The following is a 26,441-nucleotide window of genomic DNA, read 5'->3' on the forward strand; positions in this document are numbered from 1 at the left end:
AGTTAATGCAAGTGATAAACAAGCTCCCTTTACATTGGGAGCTTTCCTTGATTTTATAAAAGAGAAAAAAGAAGAAAAAAACCCCACATTTTTGAACTGCTGCTCCTTCTCTCAAAAATACAAGAAAACTGGTAGAATGATATTGATTCCCTCTAGCACACACTGAAAGCCATAAAACAGCTTATTTCTGACTGCCTGAATTCAAAAATCATCTTTCTAGAATGATGACCTGATGACATTTTAGATTGGTAATTACTGATCCAGGTACACAGCTCCACAAGCACTGGACTGGACCCTCTACCAGTCAAGGTAAACGTGTTCTCCATTAAAAAAAAGGACAATAGATTGTTACATCTTGGCAAGATAATAGTACCACTTCTCGAGTCATAGTGTCAGAAAATCAGAACATAAAACCGAAGGTTAAATACAAACACCTTCTAAAAACATACTCAAGAAAAACCAAAGCCTTATTAATATGAAGCTTTTGTTCCAAGACTTGTGGTTTTATATGCTGGAGCAAATGTTGATGATGACTACAACATGAATTTTAATTAAGTTGCAATAAAAAATAAGAGAGTCACTTTCAGAAAAAAAAAAGGCAACAGCAAGCTAAATCCAGTAGTCTGACTCTTTATGTGTGAAGCAACAGCTCATCACATTGTTTGCATTTTAGAAGGCTGCATGTTAATGGCAGCACTAAAGTCTGCTGTGGAGGACAAGTTGTTCTCGACTCTGCACGATACTCAAGTCAAATTCCTGCCCAATATATGAAAATGTGAATTAGAGCTACCAATGCTGTATGTGCTGTGAAACATGCAAAGATCACCATGAAATGCTATGAAAGGACTGAGGCTTTGTCTGTCAGTCACTTATTTGCTGATCCCAGCCTGTCAGCTGTCACTCTCGGCTGTAAGAAGCTGTCCATGAAAATGTATTATAGCCTCCATTATCCTCAGTGTTTTAGAACATGATAATAAAATATGTATTAAGCCAGAACAGCAACAAAATCATGCCTGACTGCTCTTGTTGAATACAGACATAGGAGTAATCTCAAAAATCTAATCAGCTTGCCAACACGTGACTTCTTTATTATAATTTTCTAGTACATAAGGGTAGCAATCTAAGCATATGATTTCTTAAAGTTATTAGCTAGCTTTTCTTCTTTCTGTATAATAAACCACATCTTTGCATTGAAGTCTAAACTTACTACCAAATACATTTTTCTGCTAAATCTGAAAGCAGTTCCACCTCTACAGAATAACTTTTTACCATAAAAAGAATAACTTTTTATTCAATCCTTAATCATTACAATTGCTGATTGCAATCCCCTATTTTAAATATGCACAAGACTCTCGAGTGATTTTGACAGGCTTGCGATTTGATCATCTCACCATGGGTTGAAATAATGACATGGAAGGAAAAATTTCACCACCTGGAGCTCAGCTGACATGGAAGGAACAAATCCAAAATTCCTCCAGTATTATAATCAGTAACATATCAGCTCTCCTTCTGTTTTTGACCATCTCATCCTATTCTCAAGGAAATTCTGTTTATTTTAAATGAGTGAAGGAAAAAAGGAACAATATGAAAGCAAAATATATGGAAAAGAACGAACCCATGACAAGACAAAACCCCAAACCAAACACAGCATTTTGTCAAACACACAAAATCTTGCCAGGACTAGACACCAATAAAAGAGCCAGTCCCACTGCCAATCATAGTGAACTGGGAATTGTCATATAGTATCCACAGTGCATATAATCATGTATGATGTCCATTCGGGGGAGAAAGAGAGCTCTTCTCATGAGGAGATTAAGTTAAATGAATACAGGGATTAAGAAAAGGTTAAAATGAAGTCCAAGCACTCTCACTAGAGTGCAATTCCTTTGCAAGCACTGTGTGAGTGCTGAGGAAGCGGGAGGCAGCAGCGCTGGCAACAGCAGGGCACTGTGCTGGGCCGCTGTCCCCGGAGCCAGGCATTGGTACTGACCTGCCCCAACATGTCCGGCGCGATGGGGAACGTGGGCCAGATGGCCGAGTACACCCCGAAGAACACCAGCCAGAGCAGCATGCTTCCCCAGACGGCCAGGTGACTGAACTGCCAGGAACAGGGAGAGAAGCAGAGTCAATACATGGCACTTCCTCCAGTCACCCAGCCCAGAAGTGTTCCCCTGTTCAGGTCTCTGTCGGTCTCACTCAGGCCTGTCTACTGCTCTTGGTTTTGGACCAGTAGCACAGGTTGTTCAAACAGCATAAACCACTTCTCTTTAATCTTTGCTTCATAACAGGGCAGACAGATACACTTCTCAGCCAATCTATCTTATTTGAAGCTCCGAAAACTCATCAGATCTTCCTTGGAACCATGATTTCTCTCATCTAGTTCCTGTATCCTGTCATGCACATGCCAGATTCAACACATAAATCAAGGCAGCAATTTTCAAAGGAGCAGGTTAAAGTTCACATGGACAAATCCCTTATGGCAGTGTAAACATACAAGCCATAGGCATCACTCACCTTCCATGGAGGAAGATTCAGTGTTGTGTAATACACTACCACAATCAACATCTACTGATCAACTTTGCGCTTTTTTTGTTTTAAAGGTGTTCTAATTGATTTACAGATATGCAATGCAGTTTCCAGCTTTACTTGTTCTTTAGTCTGTAGACTCACTAAGAGAAAATAAAAGTGCTATTAAATGACCAAGAGTACATCCAGCACAAATTTCTTCTCAGTTGCATTAAAGAAAGTAATTTTTCCTACACACCCAAACTGTTTTTCTGTTCAGGATGTTTAAGTTGTTTTACTTTTATACTGCAGTGGATGGAACCAGTAATTTCAGTTGTAACAAGCAACTGAGCTCATTATTGGCTCCAGCTCTTTTGGATGCCAACAACTCCTGTAGCTGATGACTTTGGCTCCAATTCAGAGAAGTACCTGCATAAATCTTAATTACTAATTACATGTGAGTTCAGGAACATGGGAATGAATTCACATACTGGGCGCTGGTGGACACAGCGTGCTTGTTCAGCTCTCGGCTTTATACTTCCTATTGGATGACTGTGTCTGTTGACTTTTTGAACAGTATGTCTGAGAACCAAAGAAGTGTCTGAGTATTGTGTTCTGCTTGCTGTGAGACAGATACAAACTTCTGGAAGAAGGAGAAGATTGCTCCTAATCTGCAACTGCTGAACATCCTCCAGCACAGGCAGTGAAAACAAACAAGCAAGGAGCCTGCAGCACCAGTGCAGACTGGCAGATAGCTGGGATCAACTAGAAGCTGCCTTACAGTAGAAGCATTCATATGACAAAATGTCAGAGGCAATGGAAAGAACACTCTTCTAGGCACTCTCTGAAAGCTGGAATTTTGTTCAACCCTGAAAGTTGCTGGGCTAATAATAAGCAAGACATGGGATAGGCCCCTTCCTGGAGAGACACAGTGGGCAGGAAGATTTGTTTTCAAACTTTGTTATTTATTCTGTTTCACCCAGGAGATCTGACCAGCAACTCCTTATTTAAAAACAAACAAACAAGAAACAAATGAACAAAAAAAACCCAGCTCCAAACCCCCACATAACAAACAAAAACCTCCAAAATACCACATACATGCTTGATTCAGTTTTAATGTGAAGAAAAGAAGAAACTGAAGGATTTTTTTTTTAAACACTCAGAGGACAAGAGGGATTTTATCCTTTCAGTCTACTTACTTTTCTGAAGACTAGGAACAATTCACATCAAGATTCTGACTAGAAACCCTGCCCCAGTGAGCAACTGTAGTGCTCAGCTCCCCAAAGATCAAGTACTGCAAGGCTGCTGCAAGAACTCATCTCTAAGAAGAGTCAGCACCATCACTGCTTTCTGAAAAGGACATGATACCTTCTTTTGAGCCACAGCCTTCCTCTCACACAAGTGGACAGAAGGCTCAGAATAGCTTGGACTTGTACTTCCCTAGCTCCTGGACTTCATGACTAAAACCAGTAAAAATAAAAGCAAGCAGAGAAACTGATTTCAGACACAGCCTTATTTTGTAGGAAGTGTATTTATGCTAGTGAAATGACACCATTTTTTTTTTCTCTTGCTCAGGTTTTTCTTTGCATTTTGCTGCTAGGACAGGTTTCAAGTTTTGCAGCTCTTCATCCTTTCCAGCTGAGCAGACTTTGCTCATTTTATGTTGTCTTTACCTTCTTCTCATGGTTGTCCCAATCATCTCATTATCTCAGGCTTTTATCTGCCCAAACTGCTTTAAAAGAGCTTCTGTGTTCTGGAAGAGCCCTCCTTGCCCTGCTCGAAAATGTTCCTTACACAGTCACCCCACCAACATCTGGACTGTTGCTTCTCCACTGATGTCTGCATTTACCCCGGAGACTTCATGTGCAAAAGCAGAACTGAGCCCATCAGATGTATTAAATGAATAACAGAAGACAAGAAATCAAGGTTCTTGCATAAAAACTAGACAGAGTGCGTGGCTCTTCCATGTGCCCTGCTTACCTGCAACAGTTCCCACAGTGTGGTAAAGCAGTGATTGGAGAAAGCTCTGTGTGTTTGGGAAAAAGCGTGCTGCAGTGCTCCACATAGGCCACATGTAACATGAAGCTACTCCACTTAACTTCAGCGGGTAGATTTTATTATGCATCATGTTACCACTTTTATCAAAGCCTTTCTTTCCACACTACCTACTGGATATACCAGGCTCCCAAACACTTTGACTGCATTATTTACTTAAAGCTGTCTGCCGAAACTGTCATGTTCTCCCAAGTGGCAGTGTCCCTCTAACTCTCTAGAACAAATTGCCTGTAACCAATCCACTTGATGATAGAGAAGAGGCTTAACTCAGTGTTGTAAATGTAATACTCTTCAAGTAACCCAAAGATTCTCTGTGTGTTGATTCACTCACAGCTGAAACTACAACCAACATCAGATTCCAAGATGATGAAAATCACTGTTCCAAGCAACGGGACAGGATTTAGAAGCACATATAGAAAAAAGTTGATTCTAAACACAACTGTTGTGTGAATAATAATTATTTCTCTACAAAATGCCAGTGTTATAGAACTCCAATACCTACTAAATATTATGGTATCTTTTAGAAAGAAGTTTAGAAATGAGGGGATCATGATTATCCATCCCCAAGCAACTGAAAAGATACCCATCACCTGTCCAGGGAAGAGGAGAGAAGAAAAACCATCAAACAATTCACAACAAAACAGATCTAAACAAGCTCACATGCCTTCAATGCAGACTTGGATACATGCTTTTCTGGTGCACAAGAGATTAATTTAAGGATTTTTGCATTTTAAAATGTTGATACACAACACAGAACTAATGCATAAGCAACAATAAAAAACACCCAGATTTTATTTTCAGATGAGAGAATGGGGCAGAAAATATTAGCATCTCCCTAACAATTAAATGAACTGTAGAGATAGCATTTCATCTTTAAAATTCAGAACAGATGTCAGCTCATTGATCTTCACAATTCCCCTGGGAGGAATGAAATAAAACATTTTACAACTAACAGAAGCAATGAGGTTAACAAGATCTAAGCCAAACCCTCAAAAAAAACTGGTAAAATAAGAATACGTGTCCTCAAACATCTTAGTCTTGACGGCAGAGTTTCTTTGTACATCATGAAAACTGGATTCCCATAAAGTATCTTACTGATGTGGAGAAAAAGGGACTCCATCAAAATTTTAAAAATTAGTGTTTCAGAGGGGCTAGGGGAAAGGAGGGGAGAAAGGTGTTGAAGGTTCAACACAGGAGCCCTCCCTCCCTGTCTCTCACACTCTTCAGAGCTCATTGCCCTGCTGGATTCTGTCACCTACCAGTAACAGAGCATCTGCCCATTGCAAGTAAATACCTCAAATCAAGGAACCAACATAACTATTTAACTTACATCCTTATTACACTAAGTTTCAAAAAAAGAAACAAAAGCTCAACCAGTGTGAAGCCATCACTAGTTTTTTTTACCTGGTTCAAAGATGTTCTCAAAGCCCAGTAGTTTATCTGTGGGCAGACACCTTTCATTCCCTATTGCATTAATTTTGAAGGAACTACAGAGTACAAAGGACCATTTTCTTGATGTATTTTCTGAAGCAATTACAGTAGTATGTTGATTTCATGCAAAATTTTATCATTTTTAAGTAGAGATTTTGACAACACACTTTCAGTGTACTCTTCCCACTTCTGTCAGGCTGCCCGTTTTCATTACAGATATCATGTGATCTACGAGTTCATTCCTCTCACATTCTGTACTCAGGGAGCTTAGCAGTCTATCCTTACATGAAAGATCCAATTAAAACTCTGAAGTACCAAATGATTTTTAGTACTTCTTATCTGTATTAATACTCATTAGGGAGGAAGGCGTGCTAAAACAAAATAAAAGATACTGGAAAGTACTTACTCTAGTCCATGCAGTTGTTTCCAAGCCGGCTTTCAGACAAACAGTGACTACAACATACTGCAAGGAAGAAACAAAGGGAAGAAGACATCTTCATTACTAACACACTCAAACTCCGAGGTGTTCATGGCCCAATCTCCCCTTTACACCTAAAAAGCTACTACCATTCAGGTAGCACCCCAGGAACTTGGCAGGGGATGGGGGAAGGACAGAGCAGAAACTATGGCTGGTGCATGTCTGGAAAAAAAAAATTAAAAAGGAAGAGGGAGAACCATGCACACAGCATCAGATTGATTTTATTTTACTCACACACTTTCTTCAGGTTTACACCATTTTCTCATGGTAAAAAAAAAGGCTGGAAAGAAATTCTACCATTCAAAAATTGCTAGGATACACAAACTTACAGTGTAAACTATATTTCCAACAAATAGATAGTCAACTCCCTGTCCATTTGTGAATACTGCATCTGAAAGAAGAAGATAAGAACAATCACATTAGTTATCAGTTTAACAACAGAATGGGCAAAAGAACAAGGAAATTTTCAGGAGAAAATAACTGGTCCCAACCTTTCCTTTTTGGACATCTAAAAGCACTCCTAGAAGCTGTGAGGTAATAGTAATGCAAAAGTTGTGCTCACCCAGGCCTCAGACACGGTGCTCAGATAGAGCACATATCCATAGTCCTGGTTGCCAGAAGCTGGCTTAGAAAAAGTGGAAGTGCTCACCAGACCCTAACATGTAATTTGCCTGTAAGAGCTGAGGTATGTCAGTGTCACTTTTTCTGTTGCTATATCTGTACGGTACTGCCTATTGCCACCTCTAACAAAACTTATTATTTGTGTGCCTGTGATGAAAAAGCACTAAAACACCAGCTGATTTGTGGTGAAAGAGAGCTGAATTAAGAAGAGCAGTGAGAGTTTCATCTGTAAAGGACACATATAAACATCGACAGTATCTCACTGGAGATTAGTTCAGTAACTGAGCAGTGTTCAGTCTCCACCCACCCTGTCTCTATCAAGTGTGCACAAGGGTAAGTACATACATGTTAAGCTATCATTTGAAAGTGCCAACCTTGGCAATACTTCAAAGGTCATTTAGTTTCTCTTAGCCCTTGCTGAACCAAACCGGAACACCACGAAAACACATTCAACCACCACACGAATGCCAGCTGAACTCATGCAAGAGTTTTCAAGCATTACTCAAGCATAGTAAGTACTGCTATTTTCACACATTTTAAGACAACTACTAGGGAACTGCATGAACAGCAGGGACAAAAAGGCTTAAGACAAAACCTTGGATTCATTCCTAAACACATACTGCCTAGCACAGTGACCTTCTACCATGACAGTAACATTTTGTCAGATTCATTTGCAAAACTTGATCTGACATTGTTAAACAAAGGTTGTGTACTCCAGGTTCGGTACATTTTTAAGCCTATAAAGAAGAGTTCCTGACACCCTGATCTCTGTGGTGAAAACCCTGCCCAGCTTACAGGTAAAAACCCCCTATATATTTAGTCAGTGCAGTTAACCCAAGCTAATTGTTTTGTTTTGCTTCTACCGTGGCTGCTCGTGGCTATCTCCAAAGAACTGACCGGCTCTGAATATTTTCCAGAAGTTGCTAGCTCTGTATCCCTGCTTTCTTTTCAATATTAACTACTAAGAAACAGCAGCAAATAGACTAGTGACTAACAGTGCAACTGGAGCTAAAGCCTGAGACAGCTGGGCTAGGAACGGGCATGGTTTCTAGCCACTGGCATCTCCCTCAGCCCAGCTCCTCCCCAGAGGCTTCAGGAATTAACCACATCATTCACAGAGACACACCAAGATTTAACAGTCACCCTACTCTTCCCTCTGGTGTCAATGAAAAAGGTGAAAAGCACTAGGGAATTTAGTCTTCCATGCCCAATGAACCCTGCTGGTGCCAAAAGGCTGAGTCTGTTAAGAAAAAGGCATGCCTAAACACGTATCAGTTTTGATAGAATAAGCTGACATGACATGGCCATGCTCTAGTGTAACATCACAGTGAACATGTAAGTAATTGAATAAATTTTCCTGTAAGTCTCAACTTTTTGAGGTTATGTTTCAATGCAGTAAGTTAATGCCTTTATTTTTCAGTGACTTCCATTACCTTTCATTCTGGGAGGCTACATGGTCCTGAAAGGAATGATGCTTGTGCTAATGAGAACAGCAGGATGCTCAGTGAACACTCATTTCTGAAGCTATACAAGTGCCCATTCATGGACTACATGTACTTCACATTCTAAGGAGCTCGAGAGGTTAAGAACCATCCCAGTGTGAATGGCCCATTTTTGTCTCTGGCACTGAAATCCTTCTTGCACTTGGAAATGCAAAGAAATTTGAAAATTCAATATTCGTTCCTCTCTGGAGAACAAACTAAGCAAAATATTCAAAGGAACTCAGGAAGGTACCCTTTGAGCTGGTATTTCAGTCTTATAATTCTAATTGTTGAAATGAAAAGCACATTATCCTCTTAGGAACTAGAAAAACATCTATGGAAGACTATGTAATTTTAACTATAAACACTACAGATGTCAACCTAAAATTTCTGAAGTTGAATTTTAAAAAGAGCTATTCAAGATTAACATTTGTCATAAAAAACAGTGTAACAGAACAACAAAACTCCTCAAATCAAAACAAAAACCAACCAACCATAAAAGCCCCTCTCCCATGAAACTGAACCTTGTTTTAGCCCACGTACGGAGGAAAGGGAAGTCCCTTTCTTGTACGGTCCATCAGCCAGCGTGTGAAGTTCCCACTGAGGATATGATACTGACATTTTAATCAGCCAAGTAGAGAAACATGAATCTAACCCCCACAAGTATCTTTACCATCATGTCTCTGACATGAGCATTCATCTTCCCTCCCTTTCCATTTCTTTCACCTCCTCCCCAGTTAATCCATTCTGGAGCTGAGGTTTTCTTAAAATCAGCATTCTCCAGGAAAGAGTTTCACTTGTGAAAAATTTATGATTTTAGATAAATATTCTCCACCACCCCTAAATTCCTCACTTGACCTAACCCTATTTCTTACTACCATCAAAGAACAGACTTCCCATGGTTTTTCTCACCCACACAACTATATTGGAAAGATAGGCAGGAACCATATGGGATTTACTGGTCCCTGAAATACCATGCAGTTTGTTACCCTAAAAAGCAAGACTTAATAACCCTAATATGTACACCAAAGAGTCTAATTTCCCCGACATCTGACTCTTGATCCAGTTTACTTCCATTCCAGCCAATTCTTTTGTACAGTACTGTGTTATGGAATGGGAGAGTTCCAACAAGATATAAAGCAAACAGTTGTAAGGCAGCTGCTGTAAGAACATTATTCAATAAAATGCTGAGATCTCAACACACTACAAAAAAAAAAAAAAAAAAAGAAAAAAGGCATTTTGTGAAACATCATTCAGTATTTGGGTAAGACTTAGCAAAGCAGTAGTTTCATTTTTCACCTATTAAAGTCACTGTATGAACAATAATTATGTTAAATTAGAATAATTTCTGAAAGCCACTAGACAACTCTCCAAGTTCAGCAGCTAAAGACCATTGAACTGTCTGGCAGCATTATTTCTTGGGGCTTGTCATGACCCCCCGTTCTGCAAACACACTGGTTCCGTAAGACTGAACATCAGTTACTGACGTAAGAAATGAAGCCCTTACCATGCTCCAGCACTTTCAGTGGAAACCAGAAAAGAATGATGGAATGGATAAGGGCATTGATGCAGTGACCCCAGAAAACCTGAGGGAAAACAAACCAAGCCATCAGTAAAGTCCAAAACTCTTGACCTCTCTCTAACTCCTAACAAACACTTCATTGTGTAGTTTAGAGTCAGAAAATGTTTGTCCTGAAGTGAAATACCTAAACTTCTGCAGGATGTATTTCCTCCTACAATTTCTGCTCTTTCACAAGAAAACACTGGTCCAGTTCGATCATTTTATTCTACCAACTTAAAACACAATAGGCAAGCATGCTTCAGCTTAAGACCTTTATTGAAATAAGGCAGACAGACAGAGTCAATTTTGTTTAATTACCTCAAAGAATCATTTTAAAAGAGCGATTCAGTATTATGAAATGTTCTGTTTTCTTTTAATGGACAAATATTTTGTGCTCCACAGTTTTTAACTTGCAGATAATGCCATTTTGCACAAACTAGAGCTTTATGTACTCCACAGTTTCCTCTCCAAACAAAGCAATCATACAGCTTCCTTGATTCAGGAGTACATTTAGATGTGCTTGTTATGGAAAAGACAGAATACCAAATGCTGGCATTTTCCAGCATCTAAATAGCAAAATGTACTAAATGTGTTCTTCAAAACTCACAAGAGCTATACTAACTATGAAAAAGCACCCTAGCAGAGAGTGTTATGACAACACATATGTTAAATTAAATCCAGGAGATGTCATTGTGACTTATCAGTAGCTGTGAATTGAAAAATCATAATTGGATATGAATCTAAACTTGAATCAAAGTTTATGGATATTTCAGGACCAGTTTCAGGTGAAGTCACAGCAGAAAATCCTTATTTATAAACAAGGATGTTTTTCATTTAAATAAAAAATAATCCCTTGGAAAGAACTGGGAGGCTGAACAATCACTCTCAGTGGCTAGCATAAAGCAGAAGTAACAGTGTGAAATAAGCTATTTTCTGACAAGAAAAATCTGGAATATAAGAATGCTTATGTTTGTTCCTAAAGTAACAAGGTTTCCCTTACCCTTGTGTTGAAACCATCTGCATTTTGAGTGATTTTGTATAGCTGAGGAAATCTAAGCATGCTATCTTGAGTACATGATCGTTCAAAAATTCCCAGAGTAAAGGGTGGCAGCGCTGTGAAAATCTGCAAGGAAAGCAAATACTAATTGAAAGCAGCTCTTAGTTTTAAGTGTATCTCATATAATGTTTCCTTATCTAGACAACAGCAAAATTCCCACAGACTTTAGTGAAGACTTACTACTACCTACCATGTTATTTGACATCATTTTCAACGGTCCAAACATTAATTTCACCAATTTGTAACTGTCAAATATTGACTTATGAACAAAAGAAAAATGACAGAAAATTCATATTATTAACCAGTAAGCTTAAACCTGAGAAGTTAAGCACCATTAGTTTCTGATGTACCAGCTAATCCAGTGAGGGTCCAACACATCAGACTAAAAAAGGAAAGACAACACGTATTTTTACAAAACACCCTTGTGGGAATAGGTTCCAATATAGCTGCAGTTGTAGCCATAATTAGATATGCAACATGCTTAACCAGCGCTAAGTTTACAGACAGAGTAAATGTGGAAATCACATTAAAAAAAAAAAAATCTACCAAGCAACAAAGGCCTTTCTTTGTTATTGTACTTTGGGGATTCCCCTGGCAGGCATGAACTGATAGGAACAAATTAACTGCAGTGTGTGTCTGTGCTACGGGCAGACGCTTGGATGACCAAGCCTCGGAAGCTTTCCAAGACAGGCAGCAGGACACTCTGCCAGAAGCAGAGTAAATTAGCCTCCACTGACTTTAACATTGCTGCTCTTAAAGTATTTCCAGGATCCGAGGCGGCTCATTTAAAGCCATCTTGGGTATCCAAGTTTCTTGTAGTCCACAGTGCAGGCACAGACTGAAAGTAACACCAGGGTGCAAGTCTGAACACTAAACTTCATTCACTTCCTTTCACATTAACAGTTTATATCAGAAACATCACTTTTAATCCTATACATACGTATATTTTTAACAGTTTGAGAAGGGCTCTTGAAGTTAAGAGGCAGCTTGGAGTTATGAACTGTTTCTAGGGTGTGTGCACATTTGGAGAGGGTGGGCTTTGATTCCCACCAGCAGCAAGCTGGCAGCTGGGGAGCAGACAAAGAACAATGTGGAAGAGCAGAGACAAGTGAGAATCAGTAATTACAACCCTCGGTCCAGTGGGAATTGTGTGTCTTTGGTCATGAAGTGATAAAGCAGATGGCTAAAATGGCAACAGGCTGAGGGTAAAGAACTGAAACTGAGAGCACTTGTCCAATATATTCCAAAGAAGACCATGTTCTCATACAGCTTTAATGTATTTCCCCAGGTTTCTTGTGTTTATTGGGGCATTTACATTTTCACTTGAAGTAAATCTTCTAGTGGATTTGATTACAAAGGCCAACCTCCAGTGTGAACCAGTGCAAAATCAGGAATTACAACGCTACTATGATTTCACACACTTTATACTTTAATGAGACTACTAATGAAATAAAGTGTTAATCTGCACAGAAGAGAATGACTTAACTAAAAGCACTTCAAAATCTAAACGCTTCAAATTGTGGAAGTCCTTAATATCCTACTAGCACTTGATTCTCCATGAGTCCACACAATCAGTTCTAATTTTAGAAAATACCGACCTTAAAAAACAAGGTTTATTTTCTGATTACAGAAGATGAGTTTTATCCAGAAGCTTTAGGTAGGGTAGATAGATTAATCAAATGAGGTTTAAAGATAATAGATGCAAATATCTAAACATGAATGACAGAGACTGCATAACAGTCAGGAAATTAGGGTGAAGAGAATCAAGGCAATGATAAATCCTTGAATAAGTATCTTCAACTAGGAGTACGAAATCTTATGGAATATGGGGGCTAGTGCCATCATTTTTAAAATTAATGTGACAGAAGTTAAGTGTTTCCATTAATACTACTCAGTGATAATTTGCTGGCTTTTTCTGTATTAGCATATATTTGGAATGAGCTTTTTTAAAGAAAAAAATTAAATTCCCTCCTTGCAAAGAGATTCTTCAACACTAATGGTGTCCTAACAGCTTATAAATCCAGGCACCAGGCCACTCATCAGTAACATTACAAAGGTACCACTGTCGAAAGCACCAACACAGGTCTATGGTATGCTACAGAACTTGGTTCCAGAGATCCTTCAGACTTTAATCTATGTGATTGATTTAAAAATATTACTGATTAAAGTAATAAAGTCGTATGACACAGTGTGGCACCCTGCAGGCCCTGTCGAAAATCAGAAACCACTCCCAGACTGACATATCCTGCTCTCATTTCAAGTGCAAAATGCTGGTGACACAGTGATGCAACTTATCTTTCTGTACCTAATGGAGCACAAGTCAACCCAAAGCAACTGCATAACACTTCTCTCAGCATCTAACTCTACAGGGACTGAGAGAAAAAAGATTATTCAAAACTCAAAGATTAGGAGTATTTTGAGCATGAGCTGTCAGCAAAATATTCAGTGCAAAATACTGAAAATTCTTTCAATGAGGAAATTAAATTCTACCTAAAATCTGCAGAGTTTTATGCAGGTTATATTAGGCTAAACATCTGTTTTCAAGGTGTTCTCCCAAATTTCTTTTTGCAATAAGTGTTATTTTAAATGATTTTTTTTTCTACCTAAGAGTGGATTCAAAACGGCTTTTACAAACAAACTCACCTTTCTCGACACACATCTAGGACAGTTACCTGTGAAAAATGGAACACAACAAAATAGTACAGTAGTCCCAAGCACTATCAAGTCAAAACATGTAGCACTTACCACATTATACAGACCAATGCACCATCGTTCAAATAAGATCTGCCCAGAAAATCCATTAACGAAAGCAAACCAAAGCTGAAAAAGACACAAGTTACAAAAAGCTTACAATTACTTCTGCAGTACATGCCTCCATTTACAGCAGAGGAGAAGGATGTGGAGTACAGACCACCATCTGGTGACAGATGCTTGTCATGCTCTAAAAATAATTATCAGCAGCGCCAGGCAATTATTTTCACGTACTAAATTTTAAATACTGGCAGAGTACTCCTTGTTTAAAATAAAATACTCAGGCTATGGAGCAACTTGCTGTATTTACATCATAACTCTAAAAAAATAGATGGCATCAAACTATTACAAAATCCTTATCACTGGCAAATTAACATGCTTGAGTCCAGAAGCCAGCCTCATTTCCATCATGGCTGGTAGACCAGAATTTTCAAGACAACTGTGTTTTGATGGATGCTCTGCTTAACTTGTGTGGCATTTTTACAGTCCCAGAATTACAGTGATATTTCCTTGTCAGTTACAGGATCATGATTATATTATAATTTTATTGTCTAAATGATGCAAACATTATTATTTAATAAACTCCCTATTTTACAATTAAAATTGGAAGAGGTTGCAAAAACAGGCTGCAGAGTCTTTATCCTTTAACAAGTTTACAAATGCAACTGGGCAAACCCTGAGCAACCTGGTTTGCATTTAATATTCACCCTACTTTAAACAGAAGGTTGGACTAGATGGACTTCAAGTTGCCTTCCAACTGAGGGAATTCTGAAATGACATGATCCCAGGAAACAGCTTTAAGCTTCAGTGCATAGGTAAACTTTTCAGCATTTCCTTGGATGCAGCTTCTTTGAGCCTATTAATCTTGCTTAAGCACCTTTTTGAAGCACGAACTGCTGTACTGGGTTGGAACAAAGTTTCTTAGTGGGCATTGAAAGAAGCTTAGGAAACAATATAACAAAGAAGGGAAGGAATTATCATTTTCCAAGTAAATTGGAAACTGGAAGAACAATAGCAGTTTAAGGGCATGCTGAAACAGTTTGCATGTGGAATCATTACACTTATTAGATAACAAAAGATTTCTGTGAATTTCTGGCTATAGTCACTTTTAAAATCCACAGTAGACCATGTTACTTTGTTCAAAATTAATTCAATATTGCATGTGAGAACACTCCCTCTAACCACCCTCCTTCAACATACTTTGTGTTGCATTTACTTTACAAGTCCATGTTGCACTGGATGCACTAGGTATTTCAGAGCAGACAAGTGATAATCATGTCCATTCCCTTCCCACTCCCTGAGAGCCTCTGGCAGTTAATGCCAGGTATCTTTTCTGACACCATTCTGTCACTCATTTGGCAGCACTCTCCTACCAGCATCATTTATTCTCTGGCTCACTTGTGCAGTATTAGTGGCCTAGCAGAACACCTCAGAAAACAAGCAGTTAGCTGTACATCATCTGATCTCTGCTCTGCTCCCACCCAAAACGGATATAGAATAATCAGGAAAAAAAACCTAAACGAGAAGAAAATGAGACTGCATCAAGACCTATCACTGTTTTCATAGATGCAGTATCTAAACAGACCAGGACTCTAACATGGGACAGAGGCAACTTCATGGAAGATTAAAGTATTTACAAGATTGGAAAGAATAACAAATGGCAGTTCAATTAGGCACTGCTGCAAGACATGAAATTCACATGCTACACATTTGAATTTCACATGCTACACAAAAGGAAAAAGTGAAACCTTTTCACACAATGCACAGCTGGTCTATGGTAATGTCTGACAGATGATGCTGTGGATGCAAAAGGCAATTTGAAAAAAATCACAGAAGGAAAGCTGGAGACCAGATGAGTCTGCCTGAGAACTACCACTGTTCACAAACCAGAGACCAAGTTAGCTGAACTCTTATTTCTCTACAGCTGTTCTTACAGCTATTATATCACCATTCTTGTTTAAAATTAATCATCATTAATCATCAGTTCTAATGCACTCTCAGTGTTCAAGTAAGAAACAATGACACTGATTGCAACTCATCTGTTTATAGCTATGCTTTGCACAGTAGGTCATCTTTTTAAAATTACTTCCTGTAATTTTTCAAACCTTCAGCTGCTCTTTCAAGTAGGGAGTTTCTATTTATTTATCAATATATTATTCTGAAGTTTGCACTTTTTAATACCGGCTGCCTTCATGCAGCTTCTAGATTACAAGTGTCCTTGTAAGCTTTCTGAAGGGCCAACAGCTTCATTCCTTTAGCACTTAGCTGAAATGCACCAGCCTAGTATAAACTGCAAAATATTTTAGGTTTCCTTAAAAAAGTGCCTCTTTCTTTCCCATTGCCAAACACTCATTCAATTAAAAAAGCCTTTAAGCATTTACCTCACCAGCTCCATCCAGAAAAAGGACAGAAGACACACTCTACATCCCAACTTTTTATCATCAGTCCTATTGTATTGATACCATGAAGGAATACTCATAAAATCTTGCTCTGAGGACACAATTAAAGGCCGAAAGCAGTGCACTGGCCAGTTACACTCTCACCCTTGCAGTATTCCAGCCAGTTCTACACATCAGCACTGCAAAAGATACATATGAAACATTTTTGGTACAAAGCCTAAGGTCCCAAAAAGAAACCACAATTTATTCGGGGTGTTCAAGTTAGGAACTCAAGAGCTTCTTCTAAGAAGAATCAGAGCTTTGAAAAAGCATACTCCTAGATATTTAGGAATAATGATATAGGCATTTATCATCTCCAGGCTTGTTACAATTAATTGCAACAATGAATGAGGGCAGCAGTTCTAGAAACCATAAATAGCTCACAAATCAGAAGCCTGTCTGGCTTAGTTGGCAACCTGACTGTGCTCTGCTCAGTTTTCTAGATCCCACTGGGCAAAGCAAACTTCAAAGGCTTGGTAGCAAATGATGAGGCCTTTTATAACATTGGCTCGTGCTACTTAGGGAACAACTGCTTTCTGAAATCATAGCTTCCCACAACTAGTCCTCCAGCAACAGACATAGCTGATTTTCCATTAAAAGGGTAAAACAAAGCAGCCACACTTTCAGGCAAATCTAACATCTTGGATTCTTAGATTCACATTTCCCAACAAAAATATTAGTAATAATGATGACAGAATCACATAAAACTTGGGTTGAGCAGAACTATTAGGATGCCTTACAGAGCAGCAGACAGACTGTCAGAGTACAAGTGAAAAACACTCACTCAACAGACCAATTCCTTCTACTCAAGATGTACTGCCCTGCCACAACTGCATGGTGCAGAATTCACTAAAGACCCTGCTAATGCCACATTGAGATGAATCAGTCAATAGGAGAATACTGAGATGGCTGTGTCTGACTGGGGTAAATAGCTGTCACTGTCTTGAGTCTTCCGCAGCATCTTTCAACATTGAAAGAAATTTCTTCTATAGGAAAGTTTTCTCCCTATTTCAAAGGCCGATACAATTTGGATGGGCAAGAACTGACATTTACAAAGCTCAGTGTCCGGCCATTCCAAAAGTCCAATTTCAACTATTTTCCTTTCAGCAGTATCCACGCAGGTGAAAATTAGAAGTGAGAACATTTCCAACACTTACACAAGTCTTCATGCACCACAGGCTCCGAACAGAGGGCAAAAGCTGTCGCTTTTACAACACACTGAAAAGTAATGGCTATGCTTGTTTTTTCCAGAGACTCGCACTACCAAATGCCAACTGACAGAAGGACTGTGGGATACTGTCTCATACTTCCTCAATATCTTCACATCAAGAGTATATCAGACACTCTGCATAAAATACACATTTATTTTTATATTAACACAAGCCATAAGCTGCCATGCATGGTTTAAGGACCAGCTGTTTGTAGAGAGAGCATGGTATACCTCAGGGTCAGCAAAGAAAAAAAAGCCCCAAACTCTCCACCTCAATGTTCATGTTAACAAAATGTACTAAATATATTTGAAGTTGCAACAAGCCATGCTTGACTCAGACTCAGCAAGCTGGTAGGAAAACTTGCCAAGTCTGCCTGGCTTGCCAAGCTCCAGGGGTTTGCAGGGCTCAGCTCCAGTATTGCTATGAACAAATGGACCCAAAGTTATTAAACCTCTTTTCTGGCTGGAAAAAAGAAATCTTTTCACTTTAACTATTACCTAGCTGCCAAAAAGCTGGAAAAGCTTATTTGTAACTCAGCTAAAAAACATGTATTTTTCTCCCAAGAAACAAGAGGTCCAATTTAAACGTAAAGAGATTCAGACCTAAGGCTGAAATCTGGGCCGATACATTGCTGTGCTTTATTATAGCAGATATTGCAAAGATGTCAAACCAGTAGGTACTGTGCAAAAAGAAACTGGAACGTTGCAAACTGAAAACTAGCCCATGTTTCCTGCCTTGAAGTGTGGTTGCATTCTTTAAATAAGAAACCCCACTGCTGAAGCACTCGATGCCAGCTGTGATGTGGGCACTTTGCCACTAGAGAAAGGGGAGAGGGGAATAAATCAGAGGTCAGCAAAAGCCAACAGATGGTAATACTTGGTTAATATTGACTTCAGCTGCAGGCAAACTGAGGATCTCAAGGTAGAACAGTCCCACACTGCTGTTTTGAGCTACACAGCACATCCACCTGCTCTAGAGTGTATTTTGAGAAAAGATCAAGTGTTATTTTCAAAAAATATTCCCACTCGAGCAAGTTGGAAGGCAATTTTAATTGCATTATTGCTTCATGCATAATTACTGCAAAATTAATGCCCGAAATAGTAGGAACTAATTTATTTAAGTGCTCTAAGGCACTGGGATAGCAAATCATCTATTCTAAATGTGTATATTTATGAAGGCTTGATAATAGACAGCTTAACGAGTACTAGAAATGTTTTCCCAATTCTGCTAAAGGGCACAGAAAGCTAATGTAGTCAGGGTATCAACAATTGCCACAGGCACCAATTATAGCCAGACTGGATGCCTTTACTATTCAGAAATTAGTTAAATTCTCAAAATACCATCTCTCAGCACACACACATTTTGCATGTTCTTACCAAATAGGCTCATTTACAGTTTGCCCAATAAAGCAGGTTTGTGTGTCTACTGTGCAGTTCATTAATAATGTATCCTGATTTAAAATCTCTCATTACAGATGTCTCTCTCAACACCAGCCTCTTATTCCTGCCCAAATGCTCACAGCCTTAAAATAATCCCTTCATTAGAGAATGTACAGCACCAGTTTTATAATATAGGCAAAGTGTGTTAGTAATAAGATTTGACAGGGTAGGCATGGCTGTCTGAGACTCACTTCATTTTCTGAGGAATATTTCCCCTGCTCGTTTTATTCCCCCCAGTGTTTATTAATTCTTTGCTGAAAACAGATCGATATTTTACAACTGAAAAGCATTTGCTCTAGGCCTGTGCACTCCAAACAAGTGCCTGTTCAAGGTTAAAAATCATCTCCAGTCTTCTCTGCCAGTGTTAACAATTATTTTCAAAGTTTCACGCTGCTTTTGTCTCATTAAAAAAACCCTGTGCATTGACTGCAATGCTTTGTCACATAGATACTAGGGCAGCCACTAAAATAGAAATTTCCTGGCTTTAAACACTGACTTATTAAATAAGCCTGAACAGCTGTTATTTCTCCTATTCTATTTCTTCTTTTCCTGACTTCATATAGTTTATATTCCAGCATACTAAAGAGCAGAGATTTTATCAGCTTCATCTTTCTCTGTTTACAGAAGAGGTATTGCAGAAAATTTTACTCCTTCCTTATAAAAATTGTTTTTGTGCTCCTCTTCTCTAACTGATCAGATGCCAACATCCTTCCCCCAAAACACAGGTAACATTTAACAGGAGAGGCAGGCACAGAGCAGAATAGAAGGGGGAGAGGGGAAGAGGAGCCTCACACCACACTTAGACTCACAATTCTTAACATTTCAGTCCTCAGAATAATTCTGAGGACTTGAAAATTAAGTAAGAATTAGCAAAGATCCGGGGGTTTTCCTCAGTGGTTCCCATTAGAGAACAATCATGCTGCTTGTCCCAGGAGTTTTGAGCATTGTGGAAAATACCGCACCTGCAGATGACAATGCAGCATACATCAAAGGACCTTGCCGCTAAGACATAAGAAGACTGCCTCTTCCAGCAACATTTGGTGCCAAATACACTGAGAAATATGTTTAAAAACATGTCAAACCATAGCAGGCCATGTCAATGCCTTTTGTTGGGTAGTGGTTTACTTTTTTTTTTGTTCCTGGAGTTACATGAACACCGAAATCAGTGTGCTAAATTATCCTATTAATGTGTATGTCACTGGTAAAATGAGATACAGCCCATTAGAGCACATTTAACAGAGCTGTAATGTGACTTTTTTTTCTAATCTTATGAAATCAAGTAGAGAAAAGGCAGGCTATTTCTGCATCTCTTTTGGTGCAAAGTATTCCAGGGACTTAATATTTGTCTAGCACACTAATTGCTGCAGAAGCAAGCCTACGATAATGTGATTAAAAATGGCCTGCCTTGCCAGAGGGCAGATGTACTTGCCAAAAGATGTGGTTAAACTTAGCAATTCTTCAGAACATTTCCCTTTTACCAATATAGACAGCTCTATTCCGAATTTATTTTTCATCCTTCCTTAAGTTTTCTGAAGAAAGCTGAACACTGCTACACTAGGATTTTCGTATGTATATATGGGACACCCTTGAAGTCACAGGACTCACAGAGTGACTCATCAAAAATCAAATCAAAACCCAACATGACTCAGTCAAGCCCTACTAGGATGCAGAGTTTCAGCATACCTGCATGGCCAAAGGGGTCTAAACCCACAGCTAGAGCAAGGCTACCAGCACTGATGATGCTGGGAAATTGCCCATCGTTATCCTACAAAGCAGCCAGAGTGGCTGGCAGCCAGGCTGAGAGGAAACAAGGCAGGAGCCTTGTTGTCCACAGCCTCCTCCCATCCCCAGCTTGAGGAGTGAGGAGGGCTCAGCTGCTTGGTTGGCAAGCTGGGAACATCACGCCAGGCCACACTGTCTGCTGCTGCTGAGCAATGGAAACTCGTGCCATGGACTCCCAGTGCCATCAGCCTTCCTTTACAAAGCAAACAACTGTAAAGAAGGGTTTCCACTGACATAGACATCGTCCTTATGCACACAGCAACAGTGGCTGCAGGTTGGAGTCAATTCAGTCATGTTAACATGTCTTTGGGGGGACTGTTTGGTAGTTTTTTTGCCTCTTGGATTTACTTCAAGTTCTTTAATTGCCCTTGAGTACCAGCACATCACTGTGGAATTGAGAAGTACAATATGACTACTAATAGCTTAGGGTATCTCCTCAGCACATAATCATGACAGACTGGTATTGATACAAGTTTCACAAATGTGTAATTGACCCATATCACACACACAAGATAAGGACATGCTCCTATATGGTTTTAAACGATCTGCTGGCTTTTCTGAAGCTATGTGGTATCTTTAACCACCAATAATGTAATAGAAGTGCTTTGGATTTTTTATTCTTAATTTGTTCTCTAGTACTGAAATAAATGAAAAAAAGACAGAAATTTAACTATTTACACTGACAGGTGAGAAAATGTCAACAATTTCAGGTAAATGATCCACCTGAAATTCTGCTTAGCACTTGGAGTCCACTAAGAAAATATATGTCCTATAGCAAGAAAAGCAGTATTTGAAATAGAAGATTAGGGAATTGTAGAAGAAAAGATGGTACTACTATAACCCAAGTAAGGGCAATGGAAAGAAAGCACAGAAGCAGCTACAAAAACCATCAACCAGTCTGGTACCGAACATAGAAGCAGAAGGAAAGCCAACAAAACACACAGCACTCCGTGAGTGAAGCTGGATAATGCCATGAGCCAAAAGTGAGGCTAAACACACCAAGGCTCTTCACACCTGGGATGTACACTAGGGCTCACTGCACCTGAATAAAACACATCACCACAGAATGTAGCAGCAAAATACTTCCACACCTCTCATACCAAAACAAAAACAGACGGAGACCAGGAGCTATAACACAAATCTGGCCCTAGAAATAAGCACAGAAAATGCAACACATCCCACTGCTACCAAACACTCTGTGTATTTGGGGAGAGTGGAAATGTAGTAAAGATTTTTTTGAATGTAGAAGCATTAACCCTTTCGGTGTAGAAGGTATCAGGAAGGAGCAGGATAGAAACTGAATTACACAAAGAAATGTATAGAATGGTACAATTCATTTAGAAAATGGTACCCCTTTTGCTCTGAGTTTCCTTCATCTTATAGCATTGTGTAGCTGGCAGTTTCAATTTAACCTATATGTAGAGTAAAGCAGAGTTACCAATGCACGTCCAAATGCATGCATTTACACCTGCATATGACACAATGAGCAATGGGATGAAAATTAATAAAGAAATTAATATTCCTTTAATGTACTTAAAATATAGTTGTGCATTCTTATTTCCTGGATATGAACCTATGCAATGTGTTACAGTAATCAAAATTATTTGAAAATTTCCAAGGACAAGATGCAATCCCAGTACTGACTGAATAAAACAGAGAGTGACCAAGACCATGACTGTTACTATTCAGCTCCTATTTTATAGGACATTTCATTTCAATTCTTTCCCTTCTTACTTTTATTTGCAGAAGTCCCTTATGTTACAGTTATAAATGCAGGTTCACAGTCTTTGCTTTTCTTGTCACCACATAAAGGAATCCTTTTGCAGAGCTGCTGAATTAAGTGTAATAGGAGCAGTTCTGTAGCAAGGTCATTTTAGGTCTGGAACCGCAGTCCCCTTAGGATTCCCTGTTATGGCTACGTGAAGGGCCAGGTTTCCCTTGCAAGTCTGTTTTTCCCCCCTTCCTTCCTATGAAGTAAAATTCAGTCTCTGTAAGACCTTGAATTAAGCTACTTTTATCAAGGAAGTTTATATGAAGTTTCCTGACAGCTTGGAACCCAAGGAAAATAGCAAAATTAGCAAAAGAAAAGCCTGACCACAACAGAAACTGCAGCTCATCTTCTGTCATACTGACAAGAGCAAACCTTTACAGGGGTAATCCCAGGAGCAGCCCCATGTTTCTCATTACCCACAACTCTATTAGCATTTCAGCACAGAGACATTCTTCTAGCCCAAAACTACCAGGACACACGATGCAATCTCAAAAGCTTCTCAGTACTTTTATTGCACTTGCTCCATTTTTATTAATACAACCATTTTCTTGGTCAGTGGGACAGTCTAATAATAGACAGGACCTAGCGTTTTCTTTTTGACACAGCTGCTTTTAAACATGCTACCCCTTCCCTTAAGCTTCAAAATTAGTACAACAAAAGATCCCCTGCTCTCCTTGCCTCTCTTCTCATGTAGAAAATACATACAATATTGGTAACTTAAGGCTACATTTATTGCTTTATGTGCTGGCAAAAGCTCAAAGAAGTAAGTACTAAACATCTTTTGCCAAAATACGCAGCGCATTGTAAACATGTGCAATCACTTCACTGGTAAATTACCTATTGATGTACTTCTCACTACAGAAATAATGTTTGAACTTCTTTAAGAAGGCAACAAGCTGGCTTTCCCTGCAATACGTACAAAGACATTCTTGGTGTGTCTTTAAATCATTTGCTGTATCTTCTGAGAGAGCTGTGCACAAAGAAAATCAAAGTAGCTAGGAAAAATACCTTAGTGGAGAAAAACCTATAAGCTCACACACAGGAGCAAAGCATGCACGTGATTCCCAAATTCAGTCTAAGATTTCATTACGTGGCTTTAGGAAGGTATTGCACACTCACTCACGACATCAAGCATGCAGAAAAGACTGCTTCTTTTTATGAATGTCTCTCCTACAAAGGCTGGGTAATAAAGGAGAGACTATGGCAGACTGATGACGTTTGCTACAAACCAGTTCTTAGTTTCACAGCATTTTGCGAATTAATTTTTAACGAGAGAGAGAGAGTTAACTTGCACCATCACCTTCTTGCTGGGTGAACTCTTCAAGACAAATGACCACCAAATTGCCTCCAAATATGGGTCAGGGATGTATCTCTGGTTTCTCTATCTTTTTAACAAGTTCCTCAAAACCACAGTAAAATTACACACAATGAAAATCTGAGATGACACTCACAAGAATAAAGTCTATAAATGAGGTATGAGGTTTGAGCTTTGGCAATGCTCTAAGGAGCAACTCTGAGAATGAAGATGCATTTCCCATCTTTTACACAACACAGAACAAAAATTATGAAGAAAAACCAGTTACAAGTTTACTTACAAATTAGCAAATACGTATAAATCATGAAAGATTATTTATTCAAGACCCCAAAGCTATTTTGGACACCAAATGAATTTATAACCCAAGTAGAATTTCCACAAACATACCTAGGTTAAAGAAAACAAGTGCTGCTAGCTCTAATACAGCAGAAAATGGGAGGCAGGGACGTGTACAGAAAGCACCCATGCCATGATTCCCTTGATCTGGCTGCAGTACACATCCCTACTGCTCCAACAGCAGCTGTACTTCTGAACTAGGTTCAGGTGCCTAAAAGCACCTGAAGAGTACAAGAAGGGATAAATAGATGTGTTCAATTTCCAAGCCAGATGAGTTAAATGCAGGGGAGATGTATATTTATTACCGCTTAAAGAATTCTCGGGACAGTGAACTCTTCAGAACACAGCAGAGGCTCCGAAAGACATTCTTCTGTACGGAAACCATGTATTATGCTAAAACTTGTCCAACTAAATCATAGTTATGGTTTCCCCCTTCTTGCCTTCTCCCCTCGTTCTAGGTAGGAATGGAATACATCTTCAGAAAAGTAGGTCTCGCAGGTGCAGAATGTAGCCATTGAACACCTGAGTGGAGACCTTTAAAAAAACCCCAAAAGAACCCCAACAACAAAAACACCTTCACAACACTTTATTTAAATGGAAGGAACCAGAAAATAGGACTAATCAGCTGTATGGAGAAACTTCTGTTCATGCCATCTTTCCTCCTTGGAGTATGTATGAGTGTTCCTAAGATCTTGGTTACTGAGGAAAGGGTTCAGCTCCCTGAAGGAGCATCTCAGTTCCACCAAGAACTGCAAATGCTAACTTGGCATAAGAGCATCAAGACAGTCATATCCATTCAAACAAATGACCCACCCCAGCCAGGTGCCTATTTTTAGCAGTGCATTCATGCATTTCAAGCCCTAGGGAAGAATATGAACCACAGAGTTTCCAGGTACTCACCAAGTATCTACAAATATCCAGCTCTGTGGATTTTCCAAGTCTCCTGTGCCTTGCCTATGCAGTAACGTGCACAGTTCTATTCCTTTGTGGCTTTCTTGTTTCCTCTTAAGCCCCTGTAAATGTCCTGCAACAATTATCTTGTTTTAAATATGATTTAACCTGCAGGTTTATCCATGAGAATGAACATGAGTTGGTGTTACGTGTGCCATACTGTGAACTTGCCGTATTAAATGAATGCTCTTTATTTGCTGTCCAGGTGCTTTGCTCTTCATTTTTATAATCATGGGATACTCAGAGTCCCTGGTGCTCAAAAGGAGTCATATAAGCTGATTTCTTCAGAGAAGCACCCTGTTATATGAAAAATTACCCAAAAGTAGACCTGGCAATTCCTCACTTCTGGTTGCATCCTCCCTTCCATCTCTGGTTGCATCTCTAACAGTGGACAGAAGGGCAAAGCTTGTATAAGCTTCCATAGAATCTAAGTACACATGGTCTGTGGCCTGTGGTCTGTTTCTTGGTAGATACTTGAAGTAGAGCTTGAAGTCTGGAAACATGGAAAACAATTGCACTGTACTTCTGGGGGCAGGATGGTGATTTCAGCTGGAAGGTGAAATAACTTCTGTTCTGTTTCAGAAGCATAAAAAATATTTTGACCTTAAAGAGGGCATGTTGATTGTGAGGTAATTCAGATGATTAAACCCAAGCTGCTGTGGCCTTTACTTAAGGAAATATTTCCTAACCTGTCAAATCCTCTTTCCCTCAAGAAGAAAATATTCAGTAGTCTTCAATTAGGACATTGTAGTATCTGAACAAAAGGAACATGTGTTCATGCTAGAACCTGATACTTATAAGACAAACAAGGCAGAGGATAACTCCCCAGGAATGATGGAAGGCACCAAGGACCAAGCATTTGTATGTCAGCACCTTGAGAAGGTCTTCCAGCCTCATGCAGCCCAGGAAAATTAGAAGTGTCATACACACAGTGGCTCTGAGATTGGAGCTTTTCCTCAGTGTGTTATTTTCAGGGGACTAAAACCCCAACTTTGAATGGCAACTTCTGAATGACAAGATCACTGATGCAAGTAACCACTTGCCATCTTAAAATGATCTGAAGAGATAACATTACAGCAGTGAAAACGGACTGGAGAGTGTTTCTGGAGATTAAGCAAGATGAAAAGTTTTGGTTTAAAAGCTTTAATTATATTTATAATTTACCTGAAAAACATGTAGATTACTAAGGTAAGAAAGTCTGACATGTAAATTCTGGATGTATTTCTCCAGTAGTGGCTGGATGTGGCTGTATGTAGTG

The 26,441-nt window shown here is 39.2% G+C and overlaps 1 protein-coding gene across 5 annotated transcripts in view; it reads right to left on the minus strand.

Moving 5' to 3' along the window:
• Window positions 1–26,441, minus strand: part of ATP8A2 (ATPase phospholipid transporting 8A2) — a 320,265-nt gene that overhangs the window by 98,283 nt on the left and 195,541 nt on the right. For all 5 annotated transcript variants that reach the window (XM_048294917.1, XM_048294918.1, XM_048294919.1 and 2 more), the window contains 6 exons: window positions 13,935–14,009; window positions 11,133–11,255; window positions 10,079–10,157; window positions 6,799–6,860; window positions 6,398–6,454; window positions 1,991–2,098 (listed from right to left, as the gene is read on the minus strand). In XM_048294917.1, coding sequence (XP_048150874.1) covers window positions 1,991–2,098; window positions 6,398–6,454; window positions 6,799–6,860; window positions 10,079–10,157; window positions 11,133–11,255; window positions 13,935–14,009 — 504 coding nt within the window. The remainder of the gene's footprint in view (window positions 1–1,990; window positions 2,099–6,397; window positions 6,455–6,798; window positions 6,861–10,078; window positions 10,158–11,132; window positions 11,256–13,934; window positions 14,010–26,441) is intronic.

This window comes from Corvus hawaiiensis, chromosome 2, assembly GCF_020740725.1.
Source record: "Corvus hawaiiensis isolate bCorHaw1 chromosome 2, bCorHaw1.pri.cur, whole genome shotgun sequence".
Taxonomy (NCBI): Eukaryota; Metazoa; Chordata; class Aves; order Passeriformes; family Corvidae; genus Corvus; species Corvus hawaiiensis.